The following is a 26,291-nucleotide window of genomic DNA, read 5'->3' as shown; positions in this document are numbered from 1 at the left end:
AACCTCAATGCTAAATGCACTCCTACAGAAGTGTATAGGAGAATTCAATGTAGTTGCACTTGCAGCCAAGCGTACGTTTAAAATGAACCAAGCCATTAAACGGTCCACTTAATTGCTCTACATATCACCAGTCTCCTTTAATTAGCTATGATTTTATATGTGAATGTTTTCCTCTAACGTGGTGAAGGCGGTTAGCTTGGCAGAGTTTAAAAAGGGGTTAGACGGTTTCCTAAAGGACAAGTCCATAAACCGCTACTAAATGGGAAAAATCCACAATTCCAGGAATAACATGTATAGAATGTTTGTACATTTGGGAAGCTTGCCAGGTGCCCTTGGCCTGGATTGGCCGCTGTCGTGGATAGGATGCTGGGCTCGATGGACCCTTGGTCTTTTCCCAGTGTGGCATTACTTATGTACTTAAATTGAATATACCCGTAGTTAAATATACCAGTGGTGATTTAAAAAATGTAATACCAAAGTCACTTTCAAATTCAAAGTCATATAGGAAGACACTTTTACAAAAATGTTTTCCCAGAAAATTTGAGCAGTCTATCCCAACACCTCCATATGAAAAGGCAGACAGCTACTTATCTTAATAGTGCTGCATAATGTCCTACAGAGATCCCCGTTTCAGAAACTCCTTCATCGGGGACAAAAGGTGCAAGAAGGTGAAAAACTGCAACTGGATGTCTGAAGTCTTCTTGTGACTATAAATTCACATATGAAGCTGCATACACAGTCGCAAGAAGATTTCAGACATCCAGTTAAATTTAAAGGAAAACATTCACATATAAAATTGGAGTTAATTAAAGGAGACTGGTGGTGTGTAGAGCAATTAAGTAGGCTGTTTATCGGCTTGGTTCTCTTTAAATGTACGCTGTCACTGAATTCTCTATACTCCTCTCAAAAATGTATATATTGACTAAATTAGTACCTGAGTTTTGCTTATTAGATATATAGGGATTGGATATATAGGGATAGCTGATTGTATCTCCACAGTGTACAGTGGAGAAAAAAAAGCCAATGGCTGAAAAAATAAAACTCCACGTCAACAGTCCCAAAGTTCAAGAGCTCCCGACTAGTAACATGAAATAATTTTCAGTTCCCAACCAGGAAAGTTCATACGTATGGCTGCAACTCCAGATTCACAATAGCTTCCAAGTATAAGGGATTTATCTCGGCTGGAGCTGGACCATCCAGTGATACCTGACAAGGGCCTCTTGTTTTGTTAATTACTGCATCAGGAGTTGAAGACTTGGAATTTATTGTGAATCTGGGGTCAGAATACCCTTGTGCGTGTAAGTGCTAGGTGAGCTCTGAGCACTCTTCTATAAGTGATGTGTGCAACTCACTTAGCGTACAAATGTAAGGGGGGGGCATTCGCAGGGGATGTGCAGGGGTGTGACCAGCATTTATGTGCATAACTTCCACAATACTGTAGATATGTGCTTAAGTGCCACATTTATAGCTGTTATGGACATGGTAAGTGGGCATGCCTAAATGTAGGCTCGTTGATCCAATTCATGCCAGTATTGTAAAGCAAAATCTTGGCGCCCAGATGTCGTTATTGAATTGGCACTCAACATGCTACATCTAGGCACCTAAATTGTGGCAGCCAGTTATAGAGTTGCCCCTATAGAGCTGGTAAATATTTCACTTTACCATGACAGAGTAGATGTGTTTCTAGTAATGAAGTTTGCATTTATGCACACACTTTGCAATATCTGATCATATACGTGGAAGCTGAGATGGAAACTTTGCACTCTTTAAAGAACAGTGCAAATAGGAGCACATAAACTTCCTGGGATAATTTTTCAAAATAGAAATATTGCCATATTTTTGCTTTGAAAATTCATTAAAGGGCACACAGGGAAAAGTCTGCATATGCTTTCTTATGCATGTCTGCAGTTATCAAAATCTCTCAGCATCCAGTGGGTGTAAAACCAGGACACAGCCTGTCCTGAAAATATGGAGCTAGTTGGTAACACTACTTGACTTAACTCTTAGGGTTATGAAAATGACACTGCTGCCTCTGTACTTCACAGACCTGTCCCACACCCGAGGACCACTTGATGGAAGTCTGTACGCCAAGGTGAAGAAGAAGCGAAACCTCAGCAGTCTGTCCAGTAATGGAAGCCCCACCAGCCCCATGTCAGAGCAGAACAGTCGCTTCCTGTCTATTAGTAGTGATTCAGGACACTCCTCTACAGTGACCGACAAACTGGAAGACCCCATGCCCTCAGCCAAGACCCTGCCCACCCCAGCTGAGAAGGAGGAGTTGGACCGACTGCTTGGAGGCTTTGGAGTCAAAACCAAGCAGGAGGCTATAAAGCAAGAAGGATTAGCCATGCATGGAGAAGGAACCCATGCACATGTGCTGCAGAGACTGTCTATGCCCACAGAGATCTCTACCGCACACATGCAGCAGAGACTGCTTATGCCTGGAGAGAGAAGTCCCCCACACATGCACCTGGGGTTTCATCTTGGGCATAGCAATGGCGAGAAAGGTCAAGAAACAACCATTCAAGATGAGGAACTGATGGAAATGAAGCAGTTTGGGATGCTTGGAGGGTGTCCTGGGAAGAGAGGTGGTCTGGCTCGCCATTGCTCCTGCAGGGTTGGCTACAGATCCCAGAGCTGCTTGGACCCCAGGTGCAACCACAGCCTTGACAGAATCCAAAATAGTGCCTATTACAGAATGGAGGGAACTTTGGAACACAGGAGGCCAATGTACAACAGCAACGGGACCCATGTCAGCAATGCACATCTTCATTCGCATCTTCTTCATCACGAAGACTATGAACAAGCCAGTATTCCTGAGCATCAGGATGTGGCCATGCTGGACAAGAGAAGGGTGTACCGGTCACATTCTGAGGGACCCAAACCTCACCAGTACAACTTATGCCATGAGCTACAGCCTTTCAATCCGTCAAAATGCATGGGTCTCGCAGACCACCAAGAGTTTGTCTACAAGCCATCAAACTACCGTGAGGTGATGATCATGGAAGGCCACCCTATGAGAGGTTTGGAGCCACCACCCATACTTTCTCCTGTGTGTCCATGCCAAGATTGCCAGGAAAAAGCTGCTCATGATGACACTGGCCTCTCTGCCTATGGTCTCCAGCTGAATCGGGAGTCTGCTCCACAGGAGATGTGGCCCCATGATGGTCTGAAGCCCTCAGTGCTTCACCAGCTAACAAGGGCTGGTCATCCAGTACCTGGTGTCCCCCTGCTTGAACCAACATCTATCTGCAGCCAACACTCAAGAGGAAATCCTGATATGCCTGCTTTTGATTTTGAACCTTCCCATGGCAAGATGCCAACACACCTAGGCCTTGGCTACTCAGCTCATCCTAGACCCCACAAAGGGGTGGAGGAAAACCCAGAATCTTTCTACTATGGTAGGTTTTCTGATGGCCATTACTTCTCTGGTTATCCAGCACTGGGACCCCATCATGGCTCCTGTAGTTGTATTACTGCCCAGTGCTCACAGCAAGCTTTCTGCAGCAGCCATGGATACAGCAGAACTCTGGCCCGACCCTGTGTGTCACCATCAGATCTGAGATCCTACACTGTTGGATATCATTCCCCCCAGTCTAGTTCTGAATCACCTGGAGGGCTGTCTTACTCCACACCACGCCAATTCAGCTATGAGATGCAGCCTAGGGAGAGCTGCGGGTCATGCACTCTTCCCAGTGAGTTGGCACAGTCTGCATCCCTCACATCCCAGGGTAAGTGACATTTTTATTTCATTCCATGGTTGAGTAGGCTGGCAGAAGAACAGAGGCCCATTTGCCTTGCTACTCAATAGGTATCTCTAAGGTGGCAATCCAGAGAAGATAGCAAGTTGGATGGCCCAAACCATTTTTTTTTGTTTCAGCTAAAACCGAACCAGTGACCAAATTATGTCACTTGGCTTTGGCTGAAGCCATAGCTGAAACTATGCTGCCCCCCCCCACCCCACCCCCAGGGCCTACCTTATAATCATTGGTGGTGTGTAGTCGGGGCAGGAGCAATCCCTACTTGCTGCTGCCCCTGCTGGCTGCTTTGTCAAAATGGCTACTGCGACTTCAAGTGTCAGTCTTGCAGCAGCCATTTTGAGATTGGAGGAGGCATTCTATGCTGCCTCCAATTTCAAAATGACTTCCGTGACCACTGGCAGCAGTCTTGCGAGACTGCCACTTGAAGTCGCAGCAACCATATTGAGAACGGAGCTGGCAGGGGCAGGAGCGACTGGAAATTGCTCCTGTGGAGGGCCAGTGCTATACATGATGGGGCCCAGGGCAAATGCTAGGGAGGGGGCCCCAATGCTTGCTTGCAGATTGTCCCTCTTTCAACTTCAGGCAGGTTTGGGACCCCAGTGACTTGGGGCTCAGGGCAATTGTTGCCCACCCCTAACACCGGCCCTTGTGGGGGGCTATGGGTGGTGGTGGGGGGGGGGGGTCTAGGACAGGGGCCTCAGAGGGGAGCTGCTCTTGTTCAGGGTGGGAGGAGGTAGGGAGTGGAGGTTGCACCGCCATTTTGGTTTCAGCCAAAAACACACTTGCATTTTTGGCTGAAACTGAAAAAAAAGACCAAATTAGGGTTACAGGTTTCTGCATTCTGCACTGAAATCGAAATTTGGTTGGATTCTAAGTACTGAATGTGAAGTGAGGCATAAGAGAATTTGTCACTGGAGGATGTGGTCAAGGCTAGTAGTGTAACATGCTTTAAAAAAGGTTTGGGCAACTTAGAGGGGCATAATCGAACGTCGCCGGCCAAATAGATCGCCGGCGATCTATGTTGGCGGCAGCGCTACAGCTGGCCGGAACCGTATTATCGAAAAAGATGGCCGGCCATCTCTTTTTTCGATAATACGGTTTAGCCTGGCCAAATGCCGTGGAGTTTGCCGGGTTTGAGATGGCCGGGTTTGTTTTTCAGCGATAATGGAAAGTTATGTCGGCCATCTCAAACCCCGGCCAAATTCAAAGCATTTGGCCGTGGGAGGAGCCAGCATTTTTAGTGCACTGGCCCCCCTGACATGCCAGGACACCAACCAGCCACCCTAGGGGTCACTGCGGTGGACTTCAGAAAAGCTCCCACCACGTGCATATCTCCCTTACTTTGGGAGCTGAGCCCCCCAAACCCACTACCCAGAAATGTAGTGCACCCACTAAAATTGCTCCAGGGACCTGCATACAGCCTCTAGGACTTATTGCTGCTGTATAACTTTGGCACACCAGTTCACACCTGAAGACTAATCTCTCTGAAAAGTCCTTTCTTGAAATAACCACATTTACTCACAGTTAACTGCAGATCAGAGGTTGTGCCCCACTGGCAAAGAGTCCCCTGGTACTAAGATTAGCAGTAGGTCAGAGCTGGCACAATGGTGTACAATGCCCTCTTTCAGCACCATTCAAGGTAAGAACTACGTTCTCTAACGTGGGTAACACAGGAAAGGGAACTAAAACTGGCTTACAAAAATGGCCACTACCGCATGGACTACAACAGGAAACAAAACAGGGCACACTCTGACCCAGTTAGCAGGGGGGAAAAGCACCATGGGAGTAGAGCCCAGTACCCTACACCCACCACAATGCATTGCTAATGTGACTCTCTGCAGGGCACCTAACAGAAAAGTTGTCACACTTACCCCAGAGCCACATCGAAACCAAGGAAAGGCTGTCGGAGGATACAACACATTCTGCTGTCATGGAGGTGGGTACGGCATTTGAGGCTGGAAAAAAGGCTTTTAGTTTTATTTTTTTTGTTTGGAAGGGGATTGGTGACCACTGGGGGAGTATGGGGAGGTCATCCCCCATTCCCTCCAGTGGTCATCTGGTCAGTTGGGGCACCTTTTTGAGGCTTGGTTGTGAAAATAAAAGGACCAAGTAAAGCCGGCGAAATACTGCTTAATGCCGCTTTTTTTTCCATTATCGGCGAAAGCCGGCCATCTGGTAGCCACGCCCATGCCCCGCCTTCGCTAATCTACCGACACACCCCCTTGAACTTTCGCCAGTGAAGTGACGGGAAAGCGGCGATGCTGACAAAAATGCCGCTTTCGATTATACCGATTTCGCCGCTTTTAAGAAATTGCTGGCCATCTCCTGATTTATGTCGGAAGATGGCCGGCGATCACTTTCAATTATAAGCTGGTTAGCCTGATAGGCTGGGAAAGTGCAACCTCTTACTGCCAGGAGCTAGGAGAGCACAGGTTATGATTCTCCACATTAGGATTACTTGGGTGCATCTTACAAGTGACTCACTAATCACTGTTAGAGATAGGATGGTCTAGATTACCAAATGGTTTGACCCAGCACGACACTTTTTTTTTTTGTTACATTTGTACCCCACACTTTCCCACTCATGGCAGGCTCAATGCAGCTGCTTACATATTGTATACAGGTACTTATTTGTACCTGGGGCAATGGAGGGTTAAGTGACTTGCCCAGAGTCACAAGGAGCTGCCTGTGCCTGAAGTGGGAATTGAAATCAGTTCCTCAGGACCAAAGTCCACCACCCTAACCACTAGGCCACTCCTCCACGTCTTGTACTCATATGAGCTAAAGTTATTGCAGTCACACAGAGGCCATGGTGTGGTAAGCTGTGCCATCATATACCACAGTGATTTACTCTCAATGCAGTAAGAAAGTTTAGTGTGGAAAAATTAGGGTAAAACCACTTCGCTAAGGGAAAGGGACTTGATATACCACCTTTCTGTGGTTTTTGCAACTACATTCAAAGTGGTTTACATAGAGGGGCATAATCGAACGGCGCTGTCCAAATAGATGGCCGGCCATAGACGGTCGGTAGCCCAACTGTTTGGGGAGGCTAAAGGGGGCGGAGCTTACCTCCATACGCTCCGTGGCAGCGACGTCAATGAAGAAAAAGACTACAGGCTCGCCGCCAGCTTCTCCCTTCTCTCTGCACACAGTGTCCCATGATGCATTTCCTGTTTCCGCGAGAGCAGAGAGAAATGAGAAGCTGGCGGCGAGCCTGTAGTCTTTTTCTTCATTGACGTCGCTGCCACGGAAATAAAAGATGAAAATGCGCGGGGCGGGAGGGTGGGCTGCACCACAAGCGGAAGTCGACGATTGGGCTGGGGAGGCTTAGCCTCCCCAAGCCTCTTATATGGGGCGCCTATGTGGCCGGCCATCTATTTTGGCGGCGCCGCAAAGAGCTGTCCAGAACTGTATTATCGAAAAAGATGGCCGGCCATCTTTTGTTTCAATAATACAGTTGGGGCTGGCCAAATGCCATAGATCGCCAGGTTTGAGATGGCTGACTGTTTTTCAGCGATAATGGAAACTGGAACCAGCCATCTCAAACCCGGCCAAATCCAAGGCATTTGGCCATGGGAGGGGCCAGCATTCGTAGTGCACTGGTACTTCTGAATATTTAGATCTTGCTGATCAGTTATGCTATGACTTACTTGTTCTGGAGTGCTGTATTTTGTGATACTGTTTTGAGAAATGTTCAATAAAGACCATACAAATTAAAAAAGTCCCTGCCGTGCATTTTCCCTTGATGGCCATCCCTGACCTGCACTTCCCTTAATGGCCGTCGTTCTCTTGATGGCCGTCCCTGACGTGCACTTCCCTTAATGGCCGTCGTTCTCCCCGAACGGAGAAACTGCACTTCCCTTAATGGCCATCCCTGACGTGCACTTCCCTTAATGGCCGTCGTTCTCCCTGAATGGGAAAATCAAAACTGTTTTTGCTCACAGCATTTTTAGTAGTAACAGTGGGATTTGAAGCAGCCACTTCTGTATTACAAGACAGTGGCGTAGCCAGAAGTCAATTTTTGGGTGGGCCAACAGGTTGGATGGGTGGGCACTAGACAGTGGTGTGCTGGTAAATGTTTAACAACAGGCTCTCTCCCCGGTCCACCTCTGCACCCCCTCATCCACCTGTGCACCTCCCCTCAAAATTGCAGAGCTGGCTATAGCCGGGGAGAGAGCCTGGGGGGGGGGCAATGCATTACTGTCTCCAGGAAAAAAAAATTAAATGATTCCCAGGTTCCAATTTAATTCATGTTTAATGTGGGATAAAATGCCATAAATAAGTAAATAAATATAAACTTTTAATGTTGAGCACCTGATTCTCAAAGTGGACATATTCCAAACACTATAATGAAAATAAAATTATTTTTTTTTTCTACCTTTGTTGTCTGGTGACTGTTTTTCTGATCATGCTGGCCCAGTATCCGATTCTGCTGCTATCTGTCCTCTTAACTCCGTTTCCAGGGCTTCCTTTCCATTTATTTCTTTACTTTCCGCCTTTCTTCTTCATTTTTTGCTCTATATCCATAAGTAAAAGCTGGGTCCTCTGCAGACTTGACTATCTAGTGGATCCAGCTTCTGCCTATTTTCTTCATCCATGTGCAGTTTTTCTCCTCTCTTCCTTTTCCCTCATCTCATCTCCTTCCTCATTCTTCCATCCCCTCCATCCATGTCCAGCATTTCTTCTCTCTCCCTTCCCTCTCTTCCATCCATGTCCAGCAACCCTCCTCTCCCCTTCCCTCCATCCAGCAACCCTCCTCTCCCCTTCTTCCACCATGTCCAGCAACCCTCCTCTCCCCTTCCCTTCATCCAGCAACCCTCCTCTCCCTTGCCCTCTCCTCTCCCCTTCTTCCACCATGTCCAGCAACCCTCCTCTCCCCTTCCCTCCATCCAGCAACCCTCCTCTCCCCTTCTTCCACCATGTCCAGCAACCCTCCTCTCCCCTTCCCTCCAGCCAGCAACCCTCCTCTCCTCTTATTCCACCATATCCAGCAACCCTCCTCTCCCCTTCCCTCCATCCAGCAACCCTCCTCTCCCCTTCTTCCACCATGTCCAGCAACCCTCCTCTCCCCTTCCCTCCATCCAGCAACCCTCCTCTCCTCTTATTCCACCATATCCAGCAACCCTCCTCTCCCCTTCCCTCCATCCAGCAACCCTCCTCTCCCCTTCCCTCCATCCAGCAACCCTCCTCTCCCCTTCCCTCCATCCAGCAACCCTCCTCTCCCCTTCTTCCACCATATCCAGCAACCCTCCTCTCCCCTTCCCTTCATCCAGCAACCCTCCTCTCCCCTGCCCTCTCCTCTCCCTTCTTCCACCATGTCCAGCAACCCTCCTCTCCCCTTCCCTCCATCCAGCAACCATCCTCTCCCCTTCTTCCACCATATCCAGCAACCCTCCTCTCCCCTTCCCTTCATCCAGCAACCCTCCTCTCCCCTGTCCTCTCCTCTCCCCTTCTTCCACCATGTCCAGCAACCCTCCTCTCCCCTTCCCTCCATCCAGCAACCATCCTCTCCCCTTCCCTTCATCCAGCAACCCTCCTCTCCCCTGCCCTCTCCTCTCCCCTTCTTCCACCATGACCAGCAACCCTCCTCTCCCCTTCCCTACATCCAGCAACCCTCCTCTCCCCTTCTTCCACCATGTGCAGCAACCCTCCTCTCCTGTCTGCCCTGTTTCCTTCCGGCCCCCCCCCCTTTAAATATTATAGTTTTGCTGGAGTCGCGGGCAGCCGGCATTGAAGACATCGGCAGGCTTACGCCGGTTCCAGCAGCCTTCCCTTCCCTCGTTGCAAGTCGGATGATGGCTCCGCCCTCGTAGAAACAGGAAATACGTCAGAAGAGGGCGGAGCCATCATCCGACTTGCAACGAGGGAAGGGAAGGCTGCTGGAACCGGCGTAAGCCTGCCGATGTCTTCAATGCCGGCTGCCCGCGACTCCAGCAAAACTGTAATATTTAAAGGTACGGCGGGCGGCAGCGGCGGGGGGGCGGGGCAGTGGCGGACTGGGGAGGCAGATGCGGGATCGGCGCTCAGCCTGCTCCCTCCGCTCCGCTGCCTCCACTGCTGGGTGGGCCTGAACCAAAACTGGGTGGGCCTGGGCCCACCCAGGCCCACCCGTGGCTACGCCCCTGTTACAAGACCAGTGATGTAACCACTTGGCCACAGCTCCACTTACTTGGATGTCCCTCCCTTTTGATTATGCCCCTCCAGGTCTCTCTCAGCCACTCACAGACAGCTAAATGCGCTGTGATTGGCTGAGAGAGACCTGAAGGGGTATAATCAAAAGGGAGGGACATCCACATAAGTGGACCTGTGGCCAAGTGGTTACATCACTGGTCTTGTAATGCAGAGGTGGCTGGTTCAAATCCCACTGTTACTACTAAAAAAGCTATGAGCAAAAACAGTTTTGATTTCCCCGTAAAGATGGCCATCAAGAGAAAGACGGCCATTAAGGGAAGTGCATGGCAGGGACTTTTTAAATTTGTATGAAGTCTTTATTGAACATTTCTCAAAACAGTATCACAAAATACATCACTCCAGAACAAGTAAGTCATAACATAACTGATCAGCAAGATCCTTTTTTTTTTTTTACGAGCTGGCCGACTGGCTTCCCCTCCTAGGGAAAGAAATTTGCGTGCAAATGAGCAGCTCATTTGCATGCGATTTCCTTCATGCATGCCCTTCCCTTACCGATTCGCTAAGGGATCGGTAAGGGAAGGACTCTTCTGTGCAGTTTAGTGCACCTGGCTTTAAATCTGCTCCAGGGACCTGCCTACTGCTGTCATGGAGCTGGCTGGCATAGAGGCTGGCAAAAAATGTTTTAAAGTTTTTTTTTTTTGGGTGGGAGGGGGTTGGTGACCACTGGGGGAGTATGGGGAGGTCATCCCCCATTCCTTCCGGTGGTCATCTGGTCAGTTTGGGCACCTTTTTGAGACTTGGTCGTGAAAATAAATAGACCAAGTAAAACCGGCCAAATGCTCGTCATTGCCAGTTTTCTTTTTTCCATTATCAGCTGAAGCCGGCCATCTCTTAAGCACGCCCACGTCCCGCCTTCGCTACCCTGCCGACACACCCCCTTGAAGTTTGGCCGCCTCTGCGATGGAATGCCGGCGAGTGTGTCCAAAAATCGGCTTTTGATTATACCGATTTGGCCGGTTTTAGGAGATGGCCGGCCATCTCCTGATTTGTGTCGGAAGATCGCTGGCGATCTCTTTCAAAAAGAAGCCTGATAGTATATATAGGTACTTATTTGTACCTGGGGCAATGGAAGGTTAAATGACTTACAGGAGCTGCAGTGAGAATCAAACCCAGTTCCCCAGGATCAAAGTCCACTGAATTAATCACTAGGCAACTCAAAGGGTAACACAGTGAGCATGCAAAATATATGCAAAGCACTGAATAAAAAATTGCTTCCAATTATAAAAATATTGTACTAAAAACTAGGGCATTTTTAAAACTCTGCTCATAACACTGAATCTTTCTTTCTTTCTTTCTTTCTTACATTTATGTACTGTACATTCATATGGTCTGACAGGTTCAGAATTTTTGCACCGCGCTTTCCTACACACGGCAGGCTCAATGCGGCTTACATAGTAAAAAAAAAAAAACATTACAAAGGACATGTAAGAAGAATATTATAAGCTGTGATAAAACATAGTGGCAACAGTGCCCAATAATATATGAATTGGAATATGGGGAGGTAGACAAGGATAGGATAGGTAAAAGGGGAAGGAAATTGGGAGGAGACAAGGATAGGATAGGTAAGAGGGGAGGGAAATTGGGAGGGATATGGTATAAAAGATGGAGAAGAAAAGTTTAGAGGTTATATTACATAGTGGCAACAGTGCCTAAGAATATATGATTTGGAATATGGGGAGGTAGACGAGGATAGGATAGGTTAAGGGGAAGGAGATTGGGAGGGATATGGTATAAAAGGATGGAGAGAAAAGATTGGAGGTAGAGTATGAGGAGAATGGAAAATAAGGTCAAAGGTATAATTGGTGTCAGAGTCAGTGTCATCGTCAGAGCAGGAGTGGTGTAGGTGGGCTGGTGGAATTAAGTTGGTTCATTAGGGTAAGCTTGTTTGAAAAAAATGGGACTTTAACATTTTCCTGAATGGTAAATAGTTGTTAATTGCTCGGATGGATCTTGGTAGAGCATTCCAAAGTTGACTGCCCAAAAAGGAGAAACTGAATGCATAGTAGGTTTTGTATTTGATACCTTTGCAGTTGGGAAGGTGTAAATTGAGATACGTTCGTGATGACCTTGATCTGTTTCTAATTGGAAGGTCTATCAAGTTGTTCATATAGCTAGGGGATTCTCCGGATATGATCGTATGGATCATTGTATGGACCTTGAAGTATATTCTCTCTTTGATGGGGAGCCAGTGAAGCTTCTCTCGAAGGGGTGATGCGCTCTCAAATCTTGACTTGCCGAAGATAAGTATGGCTGCTGTGTTCTGGACAGTCTGAAGACTTTTCAGGACTTGGGTCTTACAACCTAGGAAAACGCTGTTGCAATAATCGGCATAGGTAATGACTGTAGATTGAACCAGGTTCCGGAAAGTGTTCAAGGGAAGATATGATTTCACTTGTTTCAGAATCCACATCCTATTGAACATTTTCTTAGTGGTGAGCTTAGCGTGGTTAATGAAGGATAAGTGGCTATCTATCGTAACTCCAAGGATCTTTAGGCTGTTGGAAATGGAGAGAGTAACATCTGGGGTATTGAGAGTAGCCAATACTCTCCTTGACCTCACAAAAACAGTCCCATCTTGGGCCATGTGAGGCACCCTGACCCCATAAAACTGTACACTGGGGTGTGCAAGTGAACCACTCCTGGAGTCTTTGACTCCCCTCCCACTCATCACTAAAAGTTCTACTGTTTCCCCATCTCTGGAAAAGATATGTTTCTATAATACCTTTCAATGTATCTCTCCACACTCGTCCTTCCCTACACCCCTTCCCGTGCACTCTGCTCCATGGATAAATCCTTCTTATCTGTTCCCTTCTCCACTACTGCCAACTCCAGACTTCGCGCCTTCTGTCTCACTGCACCCTACGCCTGGAATAAATTTCCTGAGCCCCTACGTCTTGCCCCATCCTTGGCCACCTTTAAATCTAGACTGAAAGCCCACCTCTTTAACATTGCTTTTGTCTCGTAACCACTTGTAACCACTCGCCTCCACCTACCCTCCTCTCCTCCTTCCTGTACACATTAATTGATTTGATTTGCTTACTTTATTTTTGTCTATTAGATTGTAAGCTCTTTGAGCAGGGACTGTCTTTCTTCTATGTTTGTGCAGCGCTGCGTACGCCTTGTAGCGCTATAGAAATGCTAAATAGTAGTAGTAGTAGTAATGTGGAAACTCAAACGACTGAAACCATTCTTCCCAAGGGAAGCATTTCGCTATCTAATACAATCAATGGTACTAAGTCACGTCGCCTACTGTAATGGAATTTATGCAGGATGCAAAGAACAAATCCTAAAGAAACTTCAAACCGCTCAAAACACGGCAGCTAGGCTTATATTTGGAAAACGTGATTTGAAAGCGCAAAACCCTTCCGTGAAAAACTACACTGGCTCCCAATCAAATAACGTATCGCTTTCAAAATCTGCACCCTAGTTCATAAAATAATCTTCGGCGAAGCCCCGAGATACATGACAGACCTCATAGACCTACCAACCAGAAACACATCCAAATCATCACGAACATATCTAAATCTCCACTACCCAAGTTATAAAGGACTTAAATACAAATCAACTTACACATCCAGTTTCTCCTTTATAAGCACACAATTGTGGAACGCATTACCGAAAGCCGTGAAAACAACATACATCCATTTAAACTTCCAGAAATCACTAAAAACTAACTTGTTCAAAAAGGCATACCCTACCAATCCAGCTTAAATGCTCAAACTCTGCAACACTTCAAAACCAAAGTACGTAAAGGTCACAACACAACCCTTCCACTTTATGACACCCTAACGAGACTATTCCTTGTCCTTTAGATTGTAAGCTCCTTGAGTAGGGACTGTCCTTCTCTGTTAAACTGTACAGCGCTGCGTAACCCTAGTAGCGCTTTAGAAATGTTAAGTAGTAGTAAGTAGTAGTAGTATTCCACGAGAACCTATCTTACCACAACATCATTTTGTATTAGTTCACACCGGAGTCTGCGAACGCCTCTCCGGTACTATATAAGCCACATTGAGCCTGCAAATAGGTGGGAAAATGTGGGATACAAATGCAACAAATAAATAAATAAACATTTGTGTCATAAGTACATAAGTATTGCCATACTAGGAAAGACCAAAGGTCCATCAAGCCCAGCATCCTGTTTCCAACAGTGGCCAATCGAAGTCACAAATGCCTGGCAAGATCCCCAAAAAGTACAAAACATTCTATACTGCTTATCCCAGAAATAGTGGATTTTCCCAAAGTTCATTTAATAATGTAACATAGTAACATAGTAGATGACGGCAGAAAAAGACCTGCACGGTCCATCCAGTCTGCCCAACAAGATAACTCATATGTGCTAATTTTGTGTATACCCTACTTTGATTTGTACCTGTGTTCTTCAGGGCACAAACCGTATAAGTCTGCCCAGCACTATCCCCGCCTCCCAACCACCAGCCCCGCCTCCCACCACCGGCTCTGGCACAGACCGTATAAGTCTGCCCAGCACTATCCCTGCCTCCCACCACCGGCTCTGGCACAGACCGTATAAGTCTGCCCAGCACTATCCCCGCCTCCCAACCACCAGCCCCGCCTCCCGATCTCGACAAAGCTCCTGAGGATCCATTCCTTCTGCACAGGATTCCTTTATGCTTATCCCACGCATGTTTGAATTCCATTACCGTTTTCATTTCCACCACCTCTCGCGGACTTTTTCTTTAGGATGCCATCCAAACCTTTTTTAAACTCCGCTAAGCTAACCGCCTTTACCACATTCTCTGGTAACAAATTCCAGAGTTTAATTACACGTTGAGTGAAGAAACATTTTCTCCAATTCGTTTTAAATTTACTACACTGTAGCTTCATCGCATGCCCCCTAGTCGTAGTATTTTTGGAAAGCGTAAATAGATGCTTCACATCTACCCGTTCCACTCCACTCATTGTTTTATAGACCTCTATCTTATCTCTCCTCAGCCGCCTTTTCTGCAAGCTGAAGAGCCCTAGCCGCTTTAGCCTTTCCTCATAGGGAAGTCGTCCCATCCCCGTTATCATTTTCGTCGCCCTTCTCTACACCTTTTCTAATTCCACTATATCTTTTTTGAGATACGGCGACCAGAATTGAACACAATATTCGAGGTGCGATCGCACCATGGTGCGATAGAAAGGCATTATAACATCCTCATTTTTTTCCATTCCTTTCCTTATAATACCTAACATTCTATTTGCTTTCTTAGTCGCAGCAGCACACTGAGCAGAAGGTTTCAACGTATCATCGACGACACCTAGATCCCTTTCTTGGTCTGTGACTCCTAACGTGGAACCTTGCATGACGTAGCTATAATTCGGGTTCCTCTTTCCCACATGCATCACTTTGCACTTGCTCACATTAAACGTCATCTGCCATTTAGAAGCCCAGTCTCCCAGTCCTCTTGTAATTTTTCACAATCCTCCAACGATTTAACGACTTTGAATAACTTTGTGTCATCAGCAAATTTAATTACCTCACTAGTTACTCCCATCTCTAGGTCATTTATAAATACAGTGGTGGAAATAAGTATTTGATCCCTTGCTGATTTTGTAAGTTTGCCCACTGACAAAGACATGAGCAGCCCATAATTGAAGGGTAGGTTATTGGTAACAGTGAGAGATAGCACATCACAAATTAAATCCGGAAAATCACATTGTGGAAAGTATATGAATTTATTTGCATTCTGCAGAGGGAAATAAGTATTTAATCCCTCTGGCAAACAAGACCTAATACTTGGTGGCAAAACCCTTGTTGGCAAGCACAGCGGTCAGACGTCTTCTGTAGTTGATGATGAGGTTTGCACACATGTCAGGAGGAATTTTGGTCCACTCCTCTTTGCAGATCATCTCTAAATCATTAAGAGTTCTGGGCTGTCGCTTGGCAACTCGCAGCTTCAGCTCCCTCCATAAGTTTTCAATGGGATTAAGGTCTGGTGACTGGCTAGGCCACTCCATGACCCTAATGTGCTTCTTCCTGAGCCACTCCTTTGTTGCCTTGGGTGTATGTTTTGGGTCATTGTCGTGCTGGAAGACCCAGCCACGACCCATTTTTAAGGCCCTGGCGGAGGGAAGGAGGTTGTCACTCAGAATTGTACGGTACATGGCCCCATCCATTCTCCCATTGATGCGGTGAAGTAGTCCTGTGCCCTTAGCAGAGAAACACCCCCAAAACATAACATTTCCACCTCCATGCTTGACAGTGGGGACGGTGTTCTTTGGGTCATAGGCAGCATTTCTCTTCCTCCAAACACGGCGAGTTGAGTTCATGCCAAAGAGCTCAATTTTTGTCTCATCTGACCACAGCACCTTCTCCCAATCACTCTCGGCATCATCCAGGTGTTCACTGGCAAACTTCAGACGGGCCGTCACATGTGCCTTCCGGAGCAGGGGGACCTTGCGGGCACTGCAGGATTGCAATCCGTTATGTCGTAATGTGTTACCAATGGTTTTCGTGGTGACAGTGGTCCCAGCTGCCTTGAGATCATTGACAAGTTCCCCCCTTGTAGTTGTAGGCTGATTTCTAACCTTCCTCATGATCAAGGATACCCCACGAGGTGAGATTTTGCGTGGAGCCCCAGATCTTTGTCGATTGACAGTCATTTTGTACTTCTTCCATTTTCTTACTATGGCACCAACAGTTGTCTCCTTCTCGCCCAGCGTCTTACTGATGGTTTTGTAGCCCATTCCAGCCTTGTGCAGGTGTATGATCTTGTCCCTGACATCCTTAGACAGCTCCTTGCTCTTGGCCATTTTGTAGAGGTTAGAGTCTGACTGATTCACTGAGTCTGTGGACAGGTGTCTTTCATACAGGTGACCATTGCCGACAGCTGTCTGTCATGCAGGTAACGAGTTGATTTGGAGCATCTACCTGGTCTGTAGGGGCCAGATCTCTTACTGGTTGGTGGGGGATCAAATACTTATTTCCCTCTGCAGAATGCAAATAAATTCATATACTTTCCACAATGTGATTTTCCGGATTTAATTTGTGATGTGCTATCTCTCACTGTTACCAATAACCTACCCTTCAATTATGGGCTGCTCATGTCTTTGTCAGTGGGCAAACTTACAAAATCAGCAAGGGATCAAATACTTATTTCCACCACTGTATGTTAAAAAGCAGCAGTCCCAGCACAGACCCCTGGGGAACCCCACTAACTACCCTTCTCCATTGAGAATACTGACCATTTAACCCTACTCTCTGTTTTCTATCTTTTTACCAGTTTTTAATCCACAATAGAACACTACCTCCTATCCCATGACTCTCCAATTTTCTCTGGAGTCTTTCATGAGGTACTTTCTCAAACGGATTCTGAAAATCCAGATTCACAATATCAACCGGCTCACCTTTATCCACATGTTTGTTCACCCCTTCAAAGAAATGTAGTAGATTGGTGAGGCAAGATTTCCCGTCACTAAATCCATGTTGACTTTGTCTCATTAATCCATGCTTTTGAATATGCTCTGTAATTTTGTTCTTAATAATAGTCTCTACCATTTTGCCCGGCACCGACGTCAGACTCACCGGTCTATAATTTCTCGGATCTCCTCTGGAATCCATTTTAAAAATCGGTGTTACATTGGCCACCCTCCAATCTTCCGGTACCACGCTCGATTTTAAGGATAAATTACATATTACTAACAATAGTCCCGCAAGCTCATTTTTCAGTTCTATCAGTACTCTGGGATGAATACCATCTGGCCCAGTAGGTTTGCTACTCTTCAGTTTATAGAACTGCCCCATTACATCCTCCAGGTTTACAGAGAATTCATTTCTTTGACTCGTCAGCTTCGAATACCATTTCTGGCACCGGTATCCCACCCAAATCTTCCTCGGTGAAGACCGAAGCAAAGAATTCATTTAATCTCTCCGCTACAGCTTTGTATCCCCTGATTGCCCCTTTTACTCCTCAATCATCTAGCGGTCCAACCAATTCTTTTGCCGGCTTCCTGCTTTTAGTATACCTAAAAACATTTTTACTATGTGTTTTTGCCTTCAATGCAATCTTTTTTTTTAAGTCCCTCTTAGCCTTCCTTATCAGTGCTTTGCATTTGATTTTTTTTTTTATTTGTACCCCGCACTTTTTCCCACTCATGGCAGGCTCAATGCGGCAGGCAATGGAGGGTTAAGTGACTTGCCCAAAGTCACAAGGAGCTGCCTGGGCTGGGAATCGAGCTCAGTTCCTCAGGACCAAACTCCACCACCCTAACCACTAGGCCACTCCTCCACATTCCTTATGCTGTTTCTTATTATTTTCAGTCGGTTTCTTCTTCCATTTTCTAAAGGATTTTCTTTTAGCCGGCTGTCGTTTGGTCTTCTGTCCTTTTTTAATACGCGGAATATATTTGGCCTGGGCTTCCAGGATGGTGTTTTTGAACAGCATCCATGCCTGATGTAAATTTTTGACCCTCGCAGCCACTCCTCTAAGTTTTTTTTTCAACGTTCTTCTCATTTTATCATAGTCTCCTTTTTAAAGTTAAACGTTAACGTATTTGATTTCCTATGTTTACTTACTTCAAAGCTAATATCAAATCCGATCATATTATGATCACTGTTATCAAGCAGCCCCAGCACCATTACCTCCCGCACCAGATCATGCACTCCACTAAGGACTAGGTCTAGAATTTTTCCTTCTCTCGTTAGCTCCTGTACCAGCTGCTCCACAAAGCAGTCCTTGATTTCATCAAGGAATTTTACCTCCCTAGCATGTCACGATGTTACATTTACCCAGTCAATATCGGGGTAATTGAAATCGCCCATTATTATTGTGTTGCCCAATTTGTTTGAGTCCCTGATTTCCTTTAACATTTCTGCATCCATCTGTTCATCCTGGCCAGGCGGACGGTAGTACACTCCTATTTTTTATTTTTATTTTTTGTTACATTTGTACCCCGCGCTTTTCCACTCATGGCAGGCTCACTATCCTTTTCCCCTTTACACATGGAATTTCAATCCATAGTTATTCCAAGAAGTGATTATTTGATTCAAGGCTCTCATTAATATACGATGCCACCCCTCCACCAATTCGATTCACCCTTTCACTACGATATAATTTGTACCCCGGTATGACAGTGTCCCACTGGTTATCCTCCTTCCACCAGGTCTCAGACATGCCTATTATATCTAACTCTCCCATCTTATTTCTTAGGCTCCTGGCATTCGCATATAGACATTTCAAACTATGTTTGTTATTCCTATTTACATCATGCTCAGTACTTGACAGTATTAATTTGCAATCTTTTGTCTGTTTTTTATTTTTATTTAAGGACACCTGATCTACTATGGTCTCTTTTGCAACCTCACTATCAGGATTCCCTATCTTCCGTGTTTTGGTGATATCTTTGAAAGTTACCTTATCCCGAAACATGCGCTTTTGAGCGACGGCCTTCCCCCTGTTTCTAGTTTAAAAGCTGCTCTATCTCCTTTTTAAATGCCGATGCCAGCAGCCTGGTCCCACCCTGGTTAAGGTGGAGCCCATCCTTTTGGAATAAGGTCCCACTTTTCCCAGAATGTTGCCCAGTTCCTAACAAATCTAAAACCCTCCTCCCTGCACCATCGTCTCATCCACGCATTGAGACTCCAGAGCTCTGCCTGTCTCTTGGGCCCTGCTCATGGAACGGGTAGCATTTCAGAAAATGCTACCCTAGAGGTTCTGGATTTGAGCTTTCTACCTAAGAGTCTAAATTTGGCTTCCAGAACCTCTCTCCCACATTTTCCTGTCATTGGTACCCACATGTACCAAGACAGCCGACTCCTCCCCAGCACTATCTAAAATCCTATCTAGGTGATGCGTGAGGTCCGCCACCTTCGCACCAGGCAGGCAAGTCACCAGGCGATCCTCACGTCCACCAGCCACCCAGCTATCTATATACCTAATGATTGAATCACCAACTACAACAGCTGTCCTAACCCTTCCCTCCCGGGCAGAACTTGGAGACATATCCTCGATGCGAGAGGATAGTGTCATGCCTCCCCATCCCTCTTCTTCTCTAGGGTAAACACGTTGGGCAGCAGGAGCAATAGTGAGGTGTGCGGTTCAAAAATTCTCATTTCATGTCATTTATAAGTACATAAGTAATGCAATACTGGGAAAAGACCAAGGGTCCATCGAGCCCAGCATCTTGTCCACGACAGCGGCCAATCCAGGCCAAGGGCACCTGGCAAGCTTCCCAAATGTACAAACATTCTATACATGTTATTCCTGGGATTTTGGAGTTTTCCAAGTCCGTTTAGTAGCGGTTTATGGACTTGTCCTTTAGGAAACCGTCCAACCCCTTTTTAAACTTTGCTTATGGGAGCTTTCATTTTGTTCAGGTTTTTTTTCTCCAAATTTTCATTACAGGAGCAATATTATTGGTACTGCATACTCTTATAGAAAGAGTGCACTAACAATACAACAAATCGCCACCACCCCACCCCCAAATTTGGAGGGGGGGGAGGTTCTGTCCTTGTGGGCTAAAATAACACAAAACAACATGAGAAGTATTTCAAACAAATGCACCTCCCTCAGCAATATGCACTTGTTCCTGCCTCCGAAAATGACATCTACCCACCTATTCTGCTTGCAACACTGCCATCTACTAAAATGGTGATGTCTGACCCCCAGTGCCATACAGGGATGCATCGCTAGTGGTCAGTCTTCCAAATAAGGCGATGTTTTCAAAATAAAGAAAGCACCCTCTTATTTGGCAGACTGACCTTTAGCAGTGCATCCCAGTGTACCGAATAGGAGTTGGTCACTGCTATTTTAGAAGACAACAGTGTTGCAGGCAGGAGCGAGTGGGTATCACTCCTGCCTCCCAACTTTAAAAGTGGGTATGGGGGGGGGGAGTGGAGGTCAGGAACCAAGCCACACTGGAGGCTTTCTGGTCCTTCCCTAGCCAAAGTGACCTGGCTTAGGCATCCTGGGTCAAGGAGACCCTTGATCAGAGAACCTGCAGTGGTTGGTGGGTCCCCTCTGACTCTACCCACCAGAGTTGGAGGCTAGGAAGGCCAAGCAGGTTAGGGGAGTCTGGGGGTGGGGGAATTATTTGTGTTGAAGGGGAGTCTAGGGCCCACTGGACCACTAGGGAAATTTTATGGGGACAGGGAATAGGGGTCAAGGAGTCCGACTGGTACTTTTTTCCCCTAAGTGTCGCTCTCCCTGACAGTGAATGAATCCAGCCCTACTCATGCGTTGGTAGGATGAAAGGCATTTTATTTAACATACAGGCTCATTTTCGAAAGAGATGGACGTCCAAAAAGTGACATCAATCAGCACTTGGACGTCCATCTCTCAGAGATGTCAATCAGTATAATCGAAACCCGATTTTGGACGTCTTTATCGGAAGTCTGTTGCAAGGATGTCCAAATCTGAAGGGGCATATCGGAGGCATGGTCGAGGCGGGACTTGGGCGTTCCTAACACTTGGACGTCTTTGAGCCATAATGGAAAAAAGCAAAGATGTCCACGACTAAAACTTGGACGTTTTCACCCAGACCTCTTTTTATTACGAGTAAGGCACAAAAAGGTGTCCGAAATGACCAGATGACCACTGGAGGGAATCGGGGATAACCTCCCGTTACTCCCCCGTGGTCACTAACCCCCTCCCACCCTCAAAAAACATGATAAAAATATTACTTGCCAGCCTCAGATGTCATACTTAGGTCCATGACAGTGCATGCAGGTCCCTGGATTAGTTTAGTAGTAGGTACAGTGCACTTCAGACAGGTGGACCCAGGCCCTTACCCCCTACCTGTTACATTTGTGGAGGAAACAGCAAGCCCTCCAAAACCCACCAGAAACCTTCTGTACTCACATATAGATGTCCCTCTTCACCGTAAAAGCTATGGTAGTGGTGTACAGTTGATGGTAGTGGGTTTTGGGGGGGCTCAACACACAAGGTAAGGGAGCTGTGTACCTGGGAGCATTTTATGAAGTCCACCGCAGTGCCCCCTAGGGTGCCCGATTGCTGTCCTGGCATGTCAGGGGGACCAGTGTACTACAAATGCTGGCTCCTTCCACGTCCAAATGGCTCGAATTTGGATGTCTTAGACTTGGACGTCTTTGGTTTCAAAAATTGCTGAAAATCAAAGACGTCCAACTCCAAGGACACCCATCTTTTTTCAAAAATGACCTTCTCCCCGCCTCCGAATGTGGATGTTTTACAAAGACGTCCAAATTCCAACTTAGACGTTTCTTTAGAAAATTCCCCTCATAGTAACATAGTATATAACGGCAGATAAAGAGCTGCATGGTCCATCTAGTTCTCCCAATAAGGCGACCGGAACCACACCTGCAATTCCATGCAAGTTACACTCCGTTATGATCAAATACTGGCATCACAAGTAGGGCAGTTTCACAATCATGGAAAAGTGGTTTTATAATTTTGGTTACAGTATAGTCACATTCATTGCCAATACATGATTAAACCAGTAATCCAGTAATGTTACAAACTGACATTTTTACTCGCCATCAACTGGTAGCTCCCCTTCCCCTGTAAAATACACTCAAAGCATGTGATACGTGACACAAAATGAGGGCGGGACCAGAGCTGAACGAGGGAAGGGAAAGGAAGGCTCCTGAAGCGCCGCCCAGCCGCTCGCATGATTTTCATGGCTGCTGCTACTACCTGCCAGCCGCTCCGACGTCAACGACAAGGTAACTTAAAATTCAGAGGGTGGGGGGATTGGAGCTTGGGTGGGTGGTCGGGGCGGGGCCCCCTTGAGCGCGAGGCCCTATGTGGTCGCCTCGCCCTAAGACCGGCCCTGCAGGAGAGCATTCCAGGCATCCACCAACTTCTCTGTGGAAAAAGTACTTCCTGACGATACTTCTAAGTCTACTACCCTATAATCTCAGTTCATGTCCTCTAGTTCTACTGTTTCCCCGTCTCCGGAAAAGATTTGTTTCTATAATACCTTTCAAGTATTTAAACATTTGTGTCATGTCTCCCCCATCCCTCCTCTTCTCTAGGGTATACATGTTCAGATCATCAAATCTCTTTTCATACATTTTTTGTCGCCAACCCCATCCCATTTTTGTTGTTTTCTCTGGACCACTTTGAGTCTTTTTATGTCATTAGCAACATATGCCTCCAAAACTAAAAACAGTACTCCAAGTGGGGCTTCAGCAGTGACTTTGTACAGGGGCATCAACACTTCCTTTCTTCTGCTGGTTATGCCTCTCTCTCTTCAGCCCAGCCAGAAGACTGGAAACAACAGCAGATCACAAAAGCATAACTGCTGTTTCCAGTCCTCTGGCTTTCTGCAGATCCTGCTTCTAATCTTTGTCAGACATTTTGGACTAGGTCCTATATATCATACCTAAAAAATTGGCGCCAAAATTAAATACACCTAAGCATGTTCTATAAAGTACACCTTAATTTATGTGTGCTTTATAGAATAAGCCTAAATTTCTGTGCGGTTTATAGAATACGCCAGGCACCCATCCACGTGATTAAATTTAGATGTGGGCAGTTACACCAAGTAAAGCTTGGTGTAAATCCCAACCTAAATTAGGTGCGGACCGGGTGTATTCTATAACAATGCATGTAGATTTTACAAACACCCATTACCTGCCCATTCCACGCCTCCTTTTCAACTATGTGATTTAGAATTTTACACACATCACATTGCAGAATATATTTAGACAGTTGTACATGTAAATTCTAATTAATTGTCAATTATCAGCACTGATTGGCTTGTTAAGTTGCACACTCAAATACAGAATACGACTGTAAGTTGCACTGTATAGAATCTGGGGGTTATTCATGATGTAACAAAGGGCTGCATAATACTACAGTGGTGTGTACTGAGGTTTTTATTTGTTTGGGTTTTTTTTTGCTAGCACCCTTTTTTTAACACTTTGGTAATCTACATGCCATTAATTTACTGCATCGGGAGTATATTTTGTTGCGTGTGCGTTAGAACCCTGTGTGTTGCAGGTTAGCGCAGTGTTCTAACATTTGCTGCTTCGAGGCCTGAGTCGCTGGCAGAGCTCCAATTTAAATCCACATGGTTTTCGCTCCCAGTACTGTGTTCAGTACAGAGATGCAGTAGGAGAGCAGCTGACTGGAAGGTAGGATTTCAGTGTAGACTACTCTCGATTTGATGGTGCTAGTGGAAAATGAGTGTATGGACAGCTATAGATATACAGAGAGAAAGACCTAGAAATAAGGAGATGGAATTGGAATTCCAAGTTCAGACGGACTTAAGATGCCAATAGAAACAATAAAATAGTACAGACAACGTGGGCAGACAATAAAAAGCTTATTGAAAAAGAATCTGGAGTGTTTAGATTTGTGTGAAAGGAAAGCAGTCGAGAGAATGTATTCCTAGGGGGTTTCCAGAGACTTTGTGTAGAATTCCGTTTTCACACAGAATTTTCAGATTTGGTGCAGCATTTACTGGGGTCACGTAGGAGGGGAAGGAGGCTGCGGCCATGATCAGGAAGGAGCAGGACAACTGAGACCATGCAGGACCAACAGGAGGCTGCAGCCACACTCAGCACAGGAGCAGTTAAGGGCAGGGCAACCATGACCATGTATGACCAGCAGGAAGAGGCTGCAGGTTCTGGGCCTAGATGGAAGAGGGAGGGTGATGGGCTCAAGTCTAGGGGCTGAGAGAGCAAGAGAGACGTGGAACCTGGACGAAAAGGACAGAGCATGAGCCAGCAATGAAGTCCAGGGGAGGAAATTGGGGGGGGGGGGGGGGGGGTGTGAAGCAAAGGGAGAGGGGGAGAACCAACTTAAGCACTGGGTTCAAAATGTGGAGTCTAGGGAGGGTGAAAGTTGTGGAAAGAACTGGGTTGGATCAAATCTGATTGAGAGCTGAAGAATGGAGTCTGGGTGGGATGAGAGGGATGAGAGGGAGGAGGGGAAAGCCAAGATGTCAAAGATCTAGTGGGTGAGATGTGTGTGTGTGAGGGGGGGGAGGATTCCTGGCCAGAGAGAATAATATACAAAATATTTTAAGACTTTTTGCATTTTTGAATAATGCTTTCTGTATGGAATTTTAAATTACTTATCGCCCAAATAAGTGATTAGTTATTTTTTTTGAGAACGAGTGCAGAAACTTTCAGAATGTATAAATATTGTGCACAGGATTTCTAAGGTTTTGTTTGTTGTATCGTTCTCCAGTTATTTTGGGGTTCCTGTACACTGTCCTGAAATATAGTGTTTAGCACAGTACCCTTCTTTTGACTGGGCATTCATCTTCAGCCGAACCAGGGCTGGAATTTGGCACACTGAACCCTTTTTTTTTTTTTGCAGCTGCCTGATGTTTGTAGCATATCTTATATCCTTCCCCAAGCATACTTTAGTCATTGCAGTGGCAGTCCTTGGCTGGGGGTCACACACTAAAGCTCCTTCCAGAACCCATTCATGGGCCCAAACTGTTTAGTGTTGCTATTGGTGATGACTGGAATTCCCTCCCAGGCTCAGTCCTCCACAGCATACTGAGAACCCTGGAAGACTGAGCCCCAGGGCCAGCCCTACTCAGTGCAGGGATTTTTTTTTAGATGTTTGTGGTACTTTAGTAGGGGGTAGAGGCAAATCCCTCTTGTGAGAAATCAAGTTCCAAAGGGATTGGAAGATAAAGCAAGGTGGAGAATTTGTGACTGAGTTGGGTCCAAACAGCATTAACCACTCACGGGGCCCTGGCAAACATTTTTGGTTACACACTCCCCCAGCCCTACTGTATCCTCCCCACCCCCCTTATCCAGCAGCACAGTTTACTTTGCTTCCCAAGAATAAAAGTGGCATAAAGGCACAGAGCTGCCGTAAGTCCACAACACTTTTTGCTTTGCTGGTCCCACCCCTCTGAAACAGGAAATGATGTCAGAAGGGGTGGGACTGGTAAAGCCATCAGTGGCGACTCCATACCATTATGTTGTTTTTTTTATCTCTGGGAAGCAACTGCACCAGACAAGGGAAAGTGAATAGAAGGATGATGCTGGACTGGTGTGACCTGTCAGGGTCGCTCCCTATTAATCTGGGCCTGGGGGCAACTCACTTTTGCTTAGTGGTAGAAGCAGCCAAGGCTGAGACCAGGGCTGCTGCAAGGGTATTACGCTAGAAACCTTTCAGCCTTGCCTCCACCCAAGTAACTTTCAGAGCCCAAGTTCCCTTTCCATCCTGAGATTTTGATAACTACACTGAACCCTAATGCCACCTATCCTGTTAAAAAACACAGACTTGGACATCATGCTTTTCATTGTTACACTTTCAGGCTTATTTTCGAAAGAGAAGGACGCCCATCTTTCGACACAAATCGCAAGATGGGCGTCCTTCTCACAGGGTCGCCCAAATCAGCATAATCAAAAGCTGATTTTGGGCGTCCTCAACTGCTTTCCATCACTGG

The 26,291-nt window shown here is 46.3% G+C and overlaps 1 protein-coding gene across 3 annotated transcripts in view; it reads left to right on the top strand.

The window, feature by feature from the left end:
* Positions 1 to 26,291, top strand: part of TNS2 (tensin 2) — a 336,420-nt gene that overhangs the window by 183,972 nt on the left and 126,157 nt on the right. For all 3 annotated transcript variants that reach the window (XM_030198195.1, XM_030198196.1, XM_030198194.1), the window contains exon 18: positions 2,046 to 3,731. In XM_030198195.1, coding sequence (XP_030054055.1) covers positions 2,046 to 3,731 — 1,686 coding nt within the window. The remainder of the gene's footprint in view (positions 1 to 2,045; positions 3,732 to 26,291) is intronic.

This window comes from Microcaecilia unicolor, chromosome 3 (genome assembly GCF_901765095.1).
Source record: "Microcaecilia unicolor chromosome 3, aMicUni1.1, whole genome shotgun sequence".
Classification (NCBI taxonomy): Eukaryota; Metazoa; Chordata; class Amphibia; order Gymnophiona; family Siphonopidae; genus Microcaecilia; species Microcaecilia unicolor.
This window is presented reverse-complemented; position numbering and strand designations above follow the sequence as displayed.